We start from the raw sequence: 18,687 nt of genomic DNA, 5'->3' as shown, positions 1-18,687 counted from the left end.
CATGAATTCAGAATTCCCCTCAGGGCCCTGATTCTTCTATACCGACAGCAGCCTTGCTTGCAAGGCGGGAACCTCCAGGTTATAGAACCTGATAAATGTAGACGGCGAGGCCCAACCCGCCGCCATACATATATCCTGCAAGGAGATCCCAGTAGACCACGCCCACGACGAGGCGACGCCTCTTGTGGAGTGTGCTCTGACGCCCAACGGGCACTGAAGGCCCCTGGAAGCGTAAGCTAACGCTATGGCGTCAACTATCCATCTGGATAGAGTCTGTCTCGAAACAGCCATTCCTTTGGAACGTCCACCGAACGAGACAAATAGCTGCTCCGTCTGCCGAGAGGCAGCAGAGCGAGACACATAAGCTCTTAAAACCCTGACAGGGCAAAGAAGACTCGAGTCTCCATCCTCCCCTGACACCGGCAGGGCAGACAGGGCAATAACCTGAGCCCGAAACGGTGTGTTGAGGGATTTCGGCACATAACCGTGCCTAGGTTTGAGTATGACCCTTGAGTCATTGGGCCCAAACTCCAAGCACGACTGGCTCACCGAGAGCGCGTGCAAATCACCCACACGCTTCACAGAAGCGAGAGCCAACAAGAATACTGTCTTGAACGACAGATGCTGAAGGCTAACCGATTGGATAGGCTCAAAAGGGGGACCCTTCAAGGCCTCCAAAACCGCCGCGAGGTCCCACATAGGGACTGACGGATGTCTGGGAGGATTCAGCCTCCTAGCTCCTCTGAGGAACCGGATGACTAAATCGTTCCTTCCTATTGACTGACCGGACGCCGTTTCAGAAAACGCCGCGATGGCCGCCACATAAACTTTGAGCGTGGATGGGGCTCTGCCCTTATCCAACAGCTCCTGTAGGAAGGAGAGGACCTCCGTCACCTCACAACTAAGGGGTGAATAACCTCGAGCTGTGCACCAGCTGGAGAACACCGACCACTTCGAGGCATACAGACGTCGTGTCGACGGAGCTCTAGCCTGAGTGATGGTATTTAGCACTCCCCCTGCGAGATCAGCGGGTAACCGTTGAGTGCCCATACATGGAGGGACCACAACTCCGGTCGAGGGTGCCAAATCGAGCCCCTGGCCTGCGAGAGGAGATCTCTCCTCAACGGTACCGGCCATGGGGCGACATCTGCTAATTGCATCAAATCTGGGAACCATGGATGGTTCTTCCAAAGAGGTGCCACAAGCAGTATTGAACATCTCGTTTCTCTCACCCGTTCTATCACCTGCGGAAGGAGGGAGACGGGAGGGAACGCATAAAGCGGGCAGCACGGCCATTTCCGTGACAGCGCGCTTTCGTTCTTGGAAAAGAATGTGGGGCAGTGAGCGTTTCCGTGGGACGCAAAGAGGTCCACCTCCGCCATGCCAAATCTCTCCCACAACAGCCGAACTGTTTGCGGGTGTAGAGACCATTCTCCCGTAGGGACATTGCCTCTGGACAGCCTGTCTGGACCCAGATTCTGCAGTCCAGGCACATGCACCGCTCTCAGCGAGCGCACGTTGCGTTGAGCCCAAATCAGGAGGCGTTCCGTCAGCCTGTACAGGTTTCGGGACCCGAGACCGCCCTGGCGATTTATGTAGGACACCACGGACATGTTGTCCGAACGGACTACGACGTGGTGATCCTTGATATGGGGACAAAAGCGCGTCAGCGCATTCTCCACTGCCAGCATTTCCAGGCAGTTGATATGATGGAGCTTTTCCCGTTCTGACCATAGGCCAAAGGACGGTCTGCCTTCGAGCAGCGCTCCCCATCCCGAAGTGGAGGCGTCCGTCGACACCATTTTCACACTCGGGGAAGTCCCCAGGCTTACACCTGATCGGTACCAGCCGTTCGCTGTCCAAGGTGCTAGAGCCGCAACACAGCTCTGATCGACCTTGAAATGCAGCCGGCCAGACGCCCACGCTCTGCGCGGCACTCGAGCCTTCAGCCAGAACTGCAGGGGGCGCATGCGGAGCAGGCCCAGCCGCAGAACCGGAGATGCTGAGGCCATGAAACCCAGCATCTTTTGACAGTGTTTGAGCGACACAGTCGCGCCACAGCGGAAAGAACTCGCTGCACGCTGAATGCCCATCGCGCGCTGTGGTGACAGCCGCGCCGTCATGGAACACGAGTTCAGAACTATACCCAGAAACAGGATCGTCTGACTGGGGTTCAGCGAACTCTTCACCCAATTGACACTGAGGCCGAGCTTCTCGAGGTGATCGAGTAAAACGGCTCTGTGGTCCATGAGCTCCGCTCATGATCGGGCCAGAACCAGCCAGTCGTCCAAATAATTCAGCACTCGTGTGCCTCTGAGTCTAAGAGGAGCGAGCGCTGCATCCATGCACCTCGTAAGCGTACGAGGAGCTACGGACAAGCCGAATGGCAGGACTGCAAACTGGTATGCCTGGCCCTCGAAGGCGAATCTCAAATATCGCCTGTGGTTTGACGCTATCTGTATTTGAAAATACGCGTCCTTCAGATCTATTGACATGAACCAGTCCCCTCTGCGAATCTGCGCGAGGAGCTTCCTGGTCGTGAACATTTTGAAACTGTGTTTCATCAATGCCTGTTCAGCTGTCTTAGATCCAGTATGGGCCGGAGACCCCCGTCTCTCTTGGGCACCAGAAAGTATCTGCTGTACAGCCCCCCCTCGCTTTGAGACACAGGCTCTACAGCCCCTTTGCTCAACAGTTTTGATATTTCGGCCCGAAGTATGTGTGCTACTTCTGTTTTGACCGTAGTTTCGACGCGCGCTGAAAAGCACGGTGGGCGTCGAGAAAACTGTAGCGAGTAGCCTCTCTTTATAATGCCTAGCACCCAATCTGAAACCCCTGGAAGCACTGACCATGCATCTGCATGAATGGCTAAGGGCTGGATGCGAAACGCGCTCTGTTGACTGGGCAACGGCGGCGCTCGAGTGTGCTGCGCATCTGAGGCGGGGAGCGCGCTGATCACAGCGGGCAGATCGCTCTTCCTCGACCCCGTTCCGGCGCTTAACCGACTGGAGGGAGGCTGAGCGGGTCCCGTGGGACTCGATATATCTGCGAGTAACCGTGGGCTGCCTGTGTGCACTTTTACCACTTTCAACTCGCTGTCTGCCTGTGCAGAATGTACGTGCACGGGTCTCATTTTTACAGAAGCCCCGCGCCGTATGTGACATAGTGTATGTGGGCACTGGGAAGTGGGCACGTTTACTATGCGGCGCGCTCGACCGATCTGTGTCGATCTTATGTGCGCTAGCCCTGTGTGCAGGGCTGTGCTTACATGTGGAGATGGGCACTGGGTAGTGGGCATCGTCACTGCATTTATAGCACCATCGGCCGTGGCCGGACGAGCATGCACGGGTTTCGTTTTTACAGAAACCACATGACGTGTGTGACATAGTAATTGTGGGCACTGAGGGGTGGGCACGTTTACTATGCAGTGTGCGCGACCGACTTGAGTCGACATTATGGGCGCAGGCCCTGTGTGCAGGGCTATGCTTACATGTGGAGATGGGCACTGAGGAGTGGGCATCGTCACTACATTTATAGCACCATCGGCCGTGGCCAGACGAACGTGCACGGGTTTCGTTTTTTACAGAAACCACATGACGCGTGTGACATAGTGATTGTGGGCACTGAGGAGTGGGCACGTCTACTATGTAGTGCGCGTGATCGACTTGAGTCGCTTTTATAGGCGCGAGCCCTGTGTGAAGGGCTGTGCTTATATGCGGAGATGGGCACTGAGCAGTGGGCATCGTCACTACATTTATAGCACCATCGGCCGTGGCCGGGACACCAGAAATTACACCTTTTTCGGGAAATATCTGGGTAGCCGTGATAACGGTTTTCGTGTGCAGGCAAGCGGGCAACCGTACAGGCTTGCGCATTGCAAACAACGCTGAAACAGTCACAATCTCTGGAAACTGAAACAGCGGCGCGCTTCGGTGACAGCCCGGCCGCAGCGGAACTCGTACACCGGCGCTTCGATGAAGCAGCCATCGTGTGTAGTGCCGACGCAGCGTCATGCAGCATGCGTAGATGGCTTTCCCAGGATGGCTTCGGGGCTCCCGGCCTCACCGTAATCCTCTGCCGCGGTTCCCGCGGCGCGGGGCGACGGCCAGTAGAGCGAGAACGGGGGTCTCGAGCTGCGTTGCTGAAGCTGTTGTGATAACGGCTTTTGTGTGCAGGCAAGCGGGCAACTGTGCAGGCTTGCGCATTGCAGAAAACGCTGAGACAGTCACAATTCCTGGAACTGAAACAGCGGCGCGCTTGGGTGAGAGCTCGGCCACAGCGGAACTCGTACACCTGCGCTTCGATGAAGCAGCCATCGTTAGTAGTGCCGACGCAGCGTCACACAGGAGGCTTTAGATGGCAACACCGCTTTTGCCGCCGTCCAGCAGAGGGCGGACAAAGGTGCGTCGCTATCGCCTGTTCCACCGGCGGAAGTGAGTGGTAGTTCCTGTTTTTAGCATCATCAGTGTGGAGAATGCTAGTGAGACAGACGAACGAGTTCGTGCTGAATATGGAGCGTTCCAAGCCTTCGCCACCTCTTCGTGAAGCTCAGGAAGAAATGAGGCGGGCTTTGAGAAGTACGCTCATCCGAAAGGGAAATACCATCCAGCCGGGAACGAGAGGGGGGGGCGCTGGTGCAAACCACTCGCGGCCGAGACACATCGCGGCCAACACGAGCATTCGCCCCGGCTCCTTCTCGATGTCAGCTCGTCTGCTGGGCTTCTGAGCAGAAGGCGCGAGATCCTCGGAGCTCGCCCAGCCATCACTGCCCGAAGCCAGCAGAGAGCGCGTGTCCTCTTCCCCCGACGCGGCCCTGAGATCGACTTCCTCGGACGACGCGCCGGCAAACAGCGGGCGCTGCCCACCGGGAAGCGATGCAGGGGGGGGCCGGTGAAGCAGGGCGAACCGGCGAGCTCGGTTGAGCTGAAGACGGTTCCGGAATCCGCTGGAAGCGATGCTTTTACGGCGCCTCAGCGCAGCGGAGAATGCAGGCTCAGAGAAAAAGGCCAGGCGAGTCCTCAGAGTCACCATGGCAACAGCTCGCAGTGGGGGCATCCGCCGTCAGCGAGCGAGCGCTGCATGATCTTCACCCAGGCAGGAGACACAGATGACGTACCGGTCTCCCTCGCTGAGTGGGGCTCTGACGAGCCGCAGGAAGGCATCTTAAAAAAGACGCGAGCTCTTTTACGAGTGTGTGTCGCAGGGCGAACACACACACACACATAAAGAACAGCTTGTATATAACAGGATTGAAAGGATATAGGCGCCGGATAGCGCAGCAGGAACGGCAATGGAAGGCGGCGATGCCAGCAGCTTCAGAATGGCTCGTCCTGCTGATGTGCTTTCTCAGACGGCGCTTGCTTCCTCCGTGATCCAGCGATGCGTGAGCTTCGCTGAAGAGATGAAAAATCAGGTGAGTCAGCCTTTTCGAGCTCCTTTTATAGGTTGGGCCACACCCGTTTCGGCGGGAAGTGGCAAGAAGGGCGCGAAGCGCCCTTATTGGTCTGATGTTGCATCAGCCCGCGCTCGATAGGCTGTGCAGTTGCCGCAGAACAAGCCAATGAGCGAACGAGCCGTCTCGCCTATGGCTGTGTACTGCTGCAAATGCGCTTTACAAAAATACAAAATTAAGGATAATTTTTTGCTTCAGTATTTCGTGAAAAGAGACTTTTCCCGTAGCGTCTTAGCTAAGACGCAGTACGAGAGAGCTCTCGTAAGAGAACTGGGGAGCGACAGAGCGCGTGTTCCAATGAACAACAACTCCCATGAGCCTACGCTCTTTCCCGACGTCATCAAAGTATGTCTCATGTTATTATTTTGATTGAGTGACCCCTGGTGGCCAGAAATTCCATACTGCACGTTTAAGTCAAGCTTCCTTGCATTCGTTTAGTAACAATATATTTAAAAACACTTCAATCAATGATTTTGGAACTGCTTGGAAACAATGAAATTTTTTTTGAAATGGGGAATCCTTAGTGAAAACCATTACAGAACAAATACATAAATAGTTTGAAAATTAAAAATTGAACTGTAAAATGAATACTACTTTCTGTTTTAACCATATATATTTTCCCTGAAGAACAGCTAAGGTGACATAAGCCATAATTTTCCACCCCCAGTATAGCTGTTATTAGCACAATCTTCAAGTGCACTAAAAACAAACATTACAGGCGACTGGTCAACACTCCATAACCACTACATGCACAGACAGTGAGATAGTCCTACTGCTGCTGTAGACCGTCATTTACACATGTGTGTGTATGTGTGTGTGTGTGTGTGTGTGTGTGTGTGTGTGTGTGTGTGTGTGTGTGTGAGAGACCGAGAGAGAAAGAGAGAGAGCACAAGATGACTCTGATTACTGTTTGTGTTTGTTTACTGTCATCTGAGTCGAGCTGTCCAATACTACAGTATGATACAGTACGTCTGGTATGGCAGCAGGTGAGCAATGGCTACATCACTGAGATATAAATATCACCCCCATAATGCTAGCACGCAGCTCTCCTGCACTTTAAACACAATGCTACAGATAACCTATTCAGTTGCTGTTATGCAGTTGCTGTTATTTACTAATGATACATATAATATATAATATAATAACTTATAATAACTTATAACTATATATAATATATAATAACTTCAAACAGGCAAATTTGGATGCAGTTTTTAGACTTTTTGAAACTTGAAATGGTTTAAAAGACAGAACTGGAAATCAGAGATATGTACGGGCAGAAAAACAAGTGTGATTTAGTGTGAGACACATTCCTTGGTCGTTTAGCGATCAAAAGTGTTGTTGCCTGTGAGAGCTGGATAAAGAAAAATTGGCTTCACAGTACTGTATGTGCCATTACATAAGGTACACACACAAATTCATATAAACGACAGAAGTGGAGACTATACATAAAACTATGCATATACATACAAAAACTATTATATATATATTATATATAGGTAAAAAACATTTAATGTATTTTATAATTTACTCATGCCCATATATATAATTATATATATATATATATATATATATAATTATATATATATATATATATATAATTATATATATATATATATATATATATATATATATATATATATATATATATATTTATCTACATATCTAAATCTCTCTCTCTCTCTCTCTCTCTCGCTCTATATTATATATATGTACCACTCCATAGTAAAGTGTACGTCATGCAGTGGAGAGTTTTAAGACTTTGGAATAGAAACAGATTATTTTAGTGAAGTTGACCATCTGTGGCAGTGTGGGAGAGATGAGAGACGCTGAGATGAACAGAGGAAATGCGATAAAGAAAGGTAAAAAAAAAAATAGAAAAGGTTGCAAGAGGGATGAAAGAGTAGACTGCATACAGTGAAACCATCTGGATACTCGTCGACTGCCAGGAAACTGTCCGACAACTCCTTCGTTTTCACACAGAGCAGACACCACAGTTACTGCAATTGTCAGGCTTTTAGTGACAGTGTAAACACAAATGTGAACATGCAAGAACAATAGTTCCCTTCGCTCTGACAATATATCTTCAAACTGACTGTGGTTTTCAACTGCAGACCAAATACTTGTGGTGAAAGCAGATCTATTTCAACTACAAGTACAGTCATTTTAACCAATAACCAATGACTTATGATATCTCTTACTATTTAATCATTACGCAGCTCTTCCCTTATACAGTACTTAAAAAAAAAACTTGATCAATACATTTTAAAAATGTTTATTTTTTTTAAATAAAAAATATAAGAAACACTGTATCTTTACTGTCACTTTTGATCAATTTAATGCATCTTTGAGGAGATTCATTCCTGACACAAAAGGTTTGAACCGTATTTTATGTCTTAAAACCATCAAAAACATGCAGTATAAAATTAGTCTACATGATTAATGAGCTATATTACAATTATACTGGAGCAATCCAATAGCTATGATGAACAGACTCAAATTTAAGTAATTTTTCACTGAAAATCATGCCTTTTGCCATAATTCTTAAAATAAACAGAATGGCAACTTCAATGTCAATGATGTTTGTTCATGTGATGTGGCGCAAGAACCAATATGTTTGATAATGGCATCCATCCTGACAAGATGCCCTAAAAGGTATCATATTTCACTTAAAAGCAACAGCGGAGGGCAGAAATTTCAGAGAATATAGACTAAACATTTGATCTGTTCATACAAATGACCAATATGGCTTCAAAATCTAAAATGTACATTTTTGAGTACAAGGAAAGCAGGATTTGGAACAACTTGAGGGTAAGGAAATTATTTTCAGATGAGCTACCCCTGTAAGGTTATACTGATTCTCCTGGCAATCAGAAAATATAAATGTGCTGCTTGTGCTTATCACTCTGATTGTGAAATCATCATCATCATGTGTTTGTGATGGTCAGCAGCACTGTTGAGATTAGATGATCACTGATTGCGTTTAGGCTGAGAGAGATTGTCTGTTGGTGGCAAGAAGACTACAGCAGGCAAACTGGCAGTTAAGGGTGAGATAAGTATTGAGTATTTACAGATGCAAGCAAAGCAGTCTGGGAAGAGCAGGAGACTGATGAGATCACAGACACGCTCAATAATCAACATTTATCTTATCAAAGAAAATGGCCAAAGGGGGACAAAGAAAAACAGACTCACAGAGACAACTGTTAAAAAAAAAACACCTCCACAAACACACAAGACACTGTCACTTCATAGCTCCAGGCACATCTGTCTTTCTCTGCCAAACAAAGCAGCTTCATTCAGAAAGGCCCCTGCGAAAAACTGAATTCAGGGAATCGGCACTGGTCAGATCTAAACATCATTAAAACAATCTTTTATTGTTTGAGATTGAAAGCCAGATGTGTTGAATCCCTGCAGGGAACAGAATCAGTTGAGGCCAATTATGAATGTTACTCCATAGAAAAACATTTGGTTTTGCAATCTTTAATCCAAAATGAAAAAGCTTGTGCTGACCTCCAAAATGACTTCCCTTTTCGCTGGACATCACTAAGCAATCCCAATTTTAAACAGACTGTCTGAGAGACCACTTTTCAGGATCCAAAGAATTCCTGAAGGATGAAATCATGTCCTGTCATACATTATTTCTGACTAAATATCATATTTCACATTTTTAGATATATTTTTTATATGTGTTCATTTTGTAATGACAAATTTTTAATTGAGAATATATAATAAAATATAAACTACCATTCAAAAGTTTGAGGTCCTTAGGATTTTTTTAATTGCTTATGCTCACCAAAGCTGCATTCAATTAATCATAAATTAAGTAAAAACAGTAATATTATAAAATATTACAATTTAGCAGCTCAATAACTGCTTTAAGATATATATATATATATATATATATATATATATATATATATATATATATTAGGGCTGACACTTTTGTGAAAAAATCATTTTCGATTTTTAAGACATAAGTGTTCATTGAATCGATTGTAAAATCGATTTTCCATGTCTATAAAAAAAAAAGACGTTTCCATTTTCAACGTCAAATAACGGACGAACGTAAAGAGAGCGCTGGAAACACACAAGTCAGCAATATTTCTTATTTATTGGCATGAAGTTTCGAAGAATAATAAACAGCAACAGGAGTGCAACATTCTCGAAAAAATATATATGCAGAGGGGACTGCTGCCATAACAAAAGAAAAACATCACTGCAGGCTTCAACCCGGCTGCATTTATGATTTAGGCAATTCAAAAATCTCCAAAATTATTTTAAATAATGATTCAATACATTTCAAACAACTGTTCAAAAAAATGAAACTTTAAATGGACTTGAGAACAGGCCATGTGTGTTTTTTTTTATTGAACGTAACCGACACTTAGTCTAGGCGGCACTAGGCAGGCATAATGAAATACGCATAAAGGCTAGGGCCGTTAAAAATTTATTGGACAGGAAAACAAGTCGATCAACATTTTTGGGGTCCAGAGCAGAGCATTTTTTATTCACTATATGTCCAGCTGTTGAGAAGACGCGCTCCGACCGCACTGATGTCCCAGGGACACTCAGGTACAGCTGTGCAAGGTGGGGGTATTACTGCCAATTTTCCACTACAAAAGCCGGTCGCTGTCAGCTTGCAATGGTCCTTTTCATAACTCAGAATCTCCTGTAACTAGATGCGCGAATGAGGCGAATTCGCATATACCATGCCGGGAGACCTCCAGACGCTCGTAGACGCGTCTTTACATTGACTTAACATTGAAATCATTCGCGCCAGACGATTTATTCGCGTTTGGTGTGAACGCAGCATAAGAGGTCGCTTTCGACGTCACTGGGTCTTATAGGCGCGTAAAATTGCTGGTATTTTCTGTCTAGCTTTTGCAAGGCATAGCTACTGCACTTTCGGAGTTCTTTATTTTCTTTTTCTGCTTGTTTGTGAGTTTTGTTACATCTATATTTTTTAATTGTTTAATTATTTTAAAATTAATAGTGTACATATTTGGTTAAAATCGATTCCCTATTTTCATTTTCAAAACTTTTTTTGGTTGGTCTGATCGATTGTGCAATCGATTTTCGAACTAAAAGTGACAGCCCTAATACAGTATATATATATCTAAATAATATTTATTTCCACAATGTCCAAGTGAACTTTCAGTTGCCATTACTCCAGTTTTTCAGTGTCACATGATCCTTCAGAATTGTTGGATCGATTTCCGATTTGGTGCTCAAGAAACATTTCTTACTACTCTGAAAACATTGCTTAATATTTTTGTGGAAACCATAATGCATTTTTTCAGGATTTGATAAAAAATTCAAATGAGCAGCCCCCTGATGGAGTATGACTCCCCAATGGAGCTTTCCATAGGGTTCATAGCCGGTTTCATTCACCTGTGTTCTTTCAGTGCATATTAATTTTGTGACATTTGTCCAGACTGCTCTTTGCAGGAATTGGAGGGAAGCTGTCTAGTCAGCATGCCCTCGACCCATACCCTGATCCCTTGGGCCTTTCTGCAGGCATTTCTTGCTCTGTCTGTGTCACAAGATTTGACTAAGGAAGTAATAATAGCTTAATGCAGTCAAAGACCATTGATGTCACATGCAGGGGCACTGCACAAGATCCCGGGCCCTATGCATAGGCAGTCCTAATGCAGTTTTTAAAACAGTTGTATTAAAAAGAACAAAAGAGCACATTTTGCAGCAATTTCACTAGTAAGTCCCGGTCCCCTGGGGCTCTGTAGTAGGGCTGTCAAAATTGCTCAAAATTGACGTTCGAATATTCCCTCTAAAAAATATACGAATTTTCAAACTATTCGAACATCTGGTTGCGCATGTTGTCAATGACGCGCATTACGTCAATAACAGGCAAAAACAATACAAAGAGACATAACTAATTGTATGTAGTCTATTTAAGTTTAAACATATATGACAACGTATTACCTAATACTACACAAAAACAAGGAAATCAACTAATGGCCAAGACTGCAGAGCTCGAGCTCTCTCACCCTCATGTTCTCTGCGCATAACGATTTAAATAAACAAACACATTTTTGTGCAAGCAATTTAAGGTCGCGACTGTTGTCCCAAATATAGCAGGCTTCATTCAGTGATTGAAACAAATATTATTCATATCAATTGAAGTTTTACAGCATATAGAACTGACACTGAATGCTCCGAGCGAGCTGTGCTGTGGTAAACATGGAACTTTTCCTTGACATGAAACGATAAATAATCAAACCTCGGATCCATTCATTGCTTGACAGAACTCCCCGAAGCGTGCCCCATCCGCGATACTGATCGGTCTCATGTCCTTACAAATGAACGAAATTATTTTATCCGTTATGGTCTCTTGTCGTGTTGCAGACAAAGAGCTTGTGGCAGGCGATGCAAAGTAATGTTAAGTGTCAAGACGTGACTGTTTAGCTGGAGTTCCACACATTATGCCATGCTCATTTGGGTGCACATTTTTGAGATGTGACCTCATGTTGCTAGTTGTCGAGTGGTATGGTAACTGTATCTTAAATAGCTTGCATACAACTTTATCTCGCGGGTCAACAATTTCACCTCATTTTCTCTGCTGCGGTCGAGTTGGGCTCTGCACTTGCTGGCATCTTCCATGAAGACGCGTCAACTTTCAGCAGTGATGCTGTGCCAGACAGTGCGACTCCTGTGACCTGTCCCTGAACCCTCAGGCGCGCTAGCGCGCCCACTCGCAAAGCAGACAACCACGCCTCTACTACCGCTGGCCTTTTTCCACATTTTTTTTATTCGAATATTAATTTTCACCTTCGAAATTCATTTTTTTAAACTATTCGAATACATATTCGAATTTAGAATATTCGTTGACAGCCCTACTCTGTAGTCACGTTTTATATCTAAATTAGATAAGGAAAAGCCAGTGTTTTAAAAGACAGGTTCAATAATGCTTCTGGATGCTATCTGTTCCTCAGAGCGAACACAAAATAAGTGTGAAGAAAAAGAGCAGAACTGAAAACATGCTGGAGGTTTACAAATCCAGAACCAATAGCACACCACAATGCAGAATATCAAATATGAGTTGTTAAATATTATGTGTAAAAGATTGGATTATTTTTGAAAACTACAAACTAAAAGCAAGCGCTATAAACAGTCAATTTTAAAAATGCAAAGAAAACAACTAGGAACTGTAGCACTGGCTTGTAAAAAAACACATTCCAAATTGAACACATTTGAAACTGCTGACACAAACAACGAGTGCTCTGCTATCCTACTAGTGCTCAAGCAAAATACCAAGCTTATTATATAGTAACCTCTTTACAATAACCTGACAGAACGGGGATCCTCATACAAGGAAAATATATGAGATAATAAAGCTATACAAAAGGCAGTGGGTAATTCGGAACCCCTCTCTAATAGTGAGAGGACATCTAGATCAAAAAAAATTCTACCCTTTTTTTTTTGCCAGTCAACATTTTAAGAGCTCCAATAAAGAGAACTCACTCAAATATGCTTGAATAAAGAGAACAAGCGAGACTAAATTAGCTCGGAACAGAGGAACTGAAAAACCCAAGCTTAGTGAGGTTATTTATGAAACATACTTCAATACGCCACAAGCTATTGGTGAGTTATAGTATGATGAATCTAGAGAGATTCAGTGTATCAACGAACCAGACAGACTGAATTTACTCTAATATGGATTGCAAAATACTGTGGATATAAATCTAACAGATCACCCTTCTCTTCATAAAAGTATTGCAGTGATAACCTTTATATTATTACACTGGATTATCAGCAATAAACTGGGAATGAAATAAGACAGGGCCATGGGCTGTACGATTAGAATGTGAAGGAGAAAGTGAGAAGTGATTCTGTTATCAGGTCCTCAGCTTCCCCTACATTCTCAGAGGAAAGCTGCTGGTTACATGCGATCTGCAGCATTCAAATAAGTTAAAAGTGCATCGACCCTGAGCAAACTTGCTTTATAATACCAATACAGATGACTTGTTACTGTAGTATATGTTAAAAATGGCCCTACCACTAAATTCACAAAATCAACAAGTAGGCTAGTCTCGATTACAGCAAGTTGCCCAAATCTGAGTATCATCCGAATGCACCATGGCTTGTAATGATGTCTTGTGATTGGATGCATCTGTGCAGATTTAATGAGTTTGCTCGAAAATAAAAGATGTTTCTAGATCAGGTAATTGATTTATTTGAGCAAACTAAAAACATTGTCATCTACTGTCATCATTATACCATGTAAAATCTTTATTATGCCTGTTAAACATCAAAACTTGAAAATGAAAGCGACGTGTAGCTAAGTAGGGTGTGCCATACTTGGAATTTGTGCTCTGCATTTAACCCATCCAATTGCACACACACAGACACACAGTAGTGAGTAGTGAACACACACACCATCAACACACTCCCGGAGCAAACATGATCATTATACCACATAAAAGGTTACATTTGTAAAACTTCTGAGATGATAAGCAAATTCTGTTCTTTTGTTCATGTTTTGTTTTTACATATTGTTCTAATTTACTTCCATATACTGACTCATATCTGTCATTCCTTTTGACTGCTTTCCTGGCTTCATATTTATAAATAACTAGATTAGTAAGCACACAGATTTTAATAAAGGATCATAAACCTTAAGCCTTGTTACAGTCTTAAAAGACTCAATGTTTACAACAAATCAGTGAGTGAATGATTCAAAGACTCACTTAGGGCTGCACAATTAATCTAAATTAAATCACAAAGGCGATAAATCACGATTAGGCAGAAATTGCGATTTTCATGTATATCTTTCAGTGAAGCACAGTTCTGTGATCAGTAGTAAATCTCCATTCAAAGGCCAGAGTTGGCTCTTGCGCAGAAACTCCAAATACGTCCCACAGAAGAACAAGAAATCCCTATAGAGGTTGCTGAATAAACAGAAGATTTAATTGCTTTCATTGATTCAACATGACTAATAAACACAAGACTACAACAATATATGGCTTATCTAAGTTCGTCTTTTTAAAAATTTTATTATAATAAAGTATATAATAATGCAGTGTTAATCGACATATCCTTTTATCACTGCTTAAAATACTATGAAATATGTTGTGTGCCTTATACTGTGTAAGAAACCACATCATCTCACAGACGGATTTATTTCAAACACTAGACTGACGCTATGAAGTGAGTCTGCCGTGAAAACATGTTATTAAATGTGGTATTTTCACGTGCTTTCAGATGGACTAGCATTTACTACACAGAGACATAGTTAAATGAGAAGCTACGCAAACAGCTTTCATAATCGCAGACCGATTTCTTAAATTTCATTATCGCATGATTATATCATCTGCATTATAAACGCGATTTTGTGTAGCTTGTCAGTGAACTACGGCTCTGTGTAGTAAATGCTGCTCCATCTGAAAATGTGTGCTGGAGATTTACTACTGATTACAGAAACGGCTTTACTGACAAGATGCATATGACAATTGCATTCGAACATGACAATCACATTCGATTAATCATGCAGCCCTAGACTCACTCATACTCACTCCCACTTGTCGCCACCAACTGGCGTAACAATGTAGGCTAGTATGCAAGAAAAGTTATTCTTGAAAAAAAAAATTTAGTGTTACTGGGTTGAAAAAATTTGTAAAAAATTATATTAAAAAAAGATATTATTTACAAAAACTTAAGAGCTTCTTTACCACACGTTTACAAAATAACAACACAGACATATTTAGGAAAAATCTGTAGGCATCCGCAGTTCCTACGAACATAAAACTAATTCATTTTTTTTTAAAATATATATTACTCTCACCTTCATCTAACAATCGTTCGAGATGGTTGAAAATACCACAGAAGTTTGGCAGGCTGCTCATCAGTTTCTTGTCGTTCATGAGCTGCATCAGATAATCAGGAGTCGGCTTAGGCTTCTCCTTCGTTTCCATTTCTCCAACCATGTTTAAAATATTATACCAAAAACCTAAAAAAAAATGCGTAAAACTTCGGAAAAACACGACAGCCCCCTATTAAAAAAAAAAAGCAAACGGAGGGGTTTAATAAGTTTTTCCCGTTTTATTCCAAACTACTGCCCCGATGTCGCTACTTTTCAAACACAATGATGAAACTTTGTATCACCCTTAAAAAAAGACAACTGATGACGCAATTAACGCACCGATTCTGCGCGAAAGTTCTTATTTGTTTGTAGAGTGTTTGCAGTCAAATAACTCCAAAAACTCCCGCATGCCCGCTGAGATTTCTGCGTCTGTCCTCTTCTACAGACAATAGTTTTATCGCCCCCAAACCTATCTTTATCCACGCTGTAAAAAACAGCTTCTTCCCCAGAACTTTCCACAGACCGTCGATGTCGTTCAGAGCACTTGAATAACGGTTTGAAAACGGGGCAATGGTCACTTGTTGGCTCTCGAGGGGTGGAAACTCCTTTAGTTGCGCCTGATGTTTCTGCGTCCAGAGCTGTTCTCTCCCAAAGCTGTCTGTCACATGATCATGATCAACCCTACACTGCTCAACATTGCCATCGTGCGAGGTCGCCAATGGGAGGAGGAACCTGCATAATTAGCTTTTCTTGCTCTCTGGATGCAGACCCTCTCCCACACAAACGTGTGCACATATACTTGAGAGAAGCTCATTGACGTAGCTGTTCTTATATTAAAGTCAATATTATTTGTACAGACTCTAAAAAAAACGAGCATATGCTAACATTTGACTCAAATCTTTATAGTTACGGAAATATAGCCAACTTCTGTGACAACTAGCCACTTTCTTACCCATACTGTATTTACATTTTCAGACTTTCAGTCATTTTAAAACAAATATACACACTCAATAACCCTGAAGCAATCATATGAGGGAAAAAAGAAAGTGGGTATTTTTCTGCATTCCAATGCTTTACTAAATATTTAAACATGGACTGTGTCACAGATGAGAATATCTTGGTCTTATAATCAAGTTTGATTAGGCCGGTGTCTTTGTTTCCACGTCCATGTCCAAACCCAACTTTTAAGCAAGTTTAATTTCTGAAAGTGGTAGCTAAAATTTGAGAAACAGGAGAGAGGGAATGAAAGGGCTTGGGGGAACAGGAAAAGTTTTCATCAATTCTTGTGACCCTCCTCCTTCCTCTATGAAGTGGGCAGCATTCTTATGCAGATGGACACATACTCTAGCTATTACTCTCACAACAGCTAAAGGCCAGAGTGAGAGGCCCTCTTGCAGGGAGCGGTTTGATGATGAAATGCTGACCTAGGATCGGATTTGTGCCATGTAACACTTTAAGCAACTATGGTATGTGCAAGGGGAAAACAGATCCAAAAACAGCAGAAAGAAAAAAGTTGTCTGCATTCATACTGTGTTCTGCCTCCTTACCTTAGTGTTCATACTGCCTTTGTAATTGTACTCTGTGAGTGAACGTGAGGGACAGCATGGTTTAGCATGCTAAAATTTGCACACACAGCAAAACATGTTTTCTTAATAAAATATTCAGTAAAAATATCCAACAACATTCAGTAAAGATTAATTTATTTGAGATAAAAATATATATAGAATATATAATAAATATTATATAAAATATTTCATATATTAAAATGTATTATTTTACACACACACACATATATATATATATATATATATATATATATATATATATATATATATATATATATATATATATATAAAATTGTTTCTTATTTTAAGCATCAAGCTAAGAATACAATTATATAACAGTATTTTCTGTCTTGTTTTAAGAATAAATCTAACACAATTTAGTGACTATGCTAAAAGTAGGAATATATATAAATTTAATTTATAATAATAATAATTAAGATTATTTAAAAAAAAACAAGACAGAAATTTGCTTTGTATAAAGTGTTGTTGTTGTTTTTTCACAAAGAGGATGTTGCTTCATGTAAAAAAAAAATGTAATGGACGATAAGATCTTTTACAAATAACATGGGTTGGGGCTAAAACATTTACTTTTATATTTACAAAACTCCAGGAACAAGTTATTCCTGACAGAGATATCTATATAGCCTAAAACTGATATCTCAGTGGTCAGAATATTCCTCCAGGATGCTGTGCGGCCCTTTCTCCCCTTATTTTTCACTGTGGGGAATCGGATGGATGCTAATTTGTCGGGCTTTGGAGATGAAAGTGATGATGGTATTAGCCTGGGCATCAAGGGATTGGAATGCAGGCTATTTAGCATGGGAGTCAGACAACCCCCAGGGCCTCCCATCACCACAGCACAACCGCTAAACAAAAAGAGAAGTAATTAACAGACTAGTGAGAGAACAGACCGTTTCATTAGTGCTCTTTCTTCTGATAGCGAGAGAGAAAATAGTTCACTAGACAAAGCCAGTAAGATGTATTGACAAAACAATATGTAAAAATCTCAGAGGAAAAACACACAATAGTCATTTGATTGACACCTCATTAAGATTGATTATAGGCTTGGAGCAAAACAAAGAAAATGTATTGAATTTTTTCCCACCCTTTTATTTATTTATTTATTTTGTGTTATACAGATGTGTTATGCTGATGTGCACATTACAGCTTTCCCCCCCCCCCATATCCTTTTTGAACAGAGAGCCTAATTTCCCCTAAGCAATAATTTACTGATGGCTGTAATCACTAAATACAACTGAAATGTGCAATTTCATCTCTGAATGGATGCCGTCACAACTAGAGTCAAAACAGCTGATACGAACATCACAATATTACACAACTCAACTCCAGTCCATCAATTAACATCTTTTGAAGTGAAAAACGATGTGCATGTAAGAAAGGTATCCATCGTTGAGGTGTTTTAACTTTAATAAATCACTTCTGGTTAAATGGTGTTTGATCAGCTGTTTCTCTCCTGATTCAGACAAAGATGGCTTTTTCACTAGAGAAAACAATATAATGCATAAAGGATATGTATTTTAGCTAAAAATGTTTTATGATTATTATTTTTTTGTTGTTGCAGCTTTTCACATTACAAGATATTAATTGATGGACTGAAGTCATGTGGATTACATGTGGATTATTGTGATATTTTAATTAGCAGTTTGAACTCTGATGGCACCCATTCAGTGCAGAAGATCCATTGGTGAGCAAGTGATGTAATGCTTCATTTCTCCAAATTAGTTTTAATGAAGAAACAGACTCATATAAAATTTTCATTTTTGGGTGAACCATCCCTTTAAGAGCACTGTAAGCTGACAAGAAAACCATTTGAAAACATTATTTTAGTCTTAAGA

General features: G+C 42.3%; 1 protein-coding gene across 5 annotated transcripts in view; it reads right to left on the bottom strand.

Annotated features, from left to right (window-relative positions):
- LOC132121643 (protein quaking-B-like) overlaps positions 1–15,961 on the bottom strand; it is a 42,946-nt gene extending 26,985 nt beyond the window's left edge. For 2 of the 5 annotated variants that reach the window (XM_059531254.1, XM_059531256.1), the window contains exons 1-2: positions 15,606–15,957; positions 15,249–15,456 (exon numbers count right to left, since the gene is read on the bottom strand). In XM_059531254.1, coding sequence (XP_059387237.1) covers positions 15,249–15,390 — 142 coding nt within the window. In that variant the 5' untranslated portion in view covers positions 15,391–15,456; positions 15,606–15,957. Of the gene's footprint in view, positions 1–15,248; positions 15,457–15,605 lie in introns of all 5 variants that reach the window. The other 3 variants (XM_059531255.1, XM_059531257.1, XM_059531253.1) reach the window with 3 other exon arrangements.
- Between the last annotated feature and the right edge of the window lie 2,726 nt (positions 15,962–18,687).

This window comes from Carassius carassius, chromosome 39 (assembly GCF_963082965.1).
Source record: "Carassius carassius chromosome 39, fCarCar2.1, whole genome shotgun sequence".
Lineage (NCBI taxonomy): Eukaryota > Metazoa > Chordata > Actinopteri > Cypriniformes > Cyprinidae > Carassius > Carassius carassius.
Note: the sequence above shows the minus strand (reverse complement) of the source record. Positions and strands in the feature narration are given on the sequence as shown.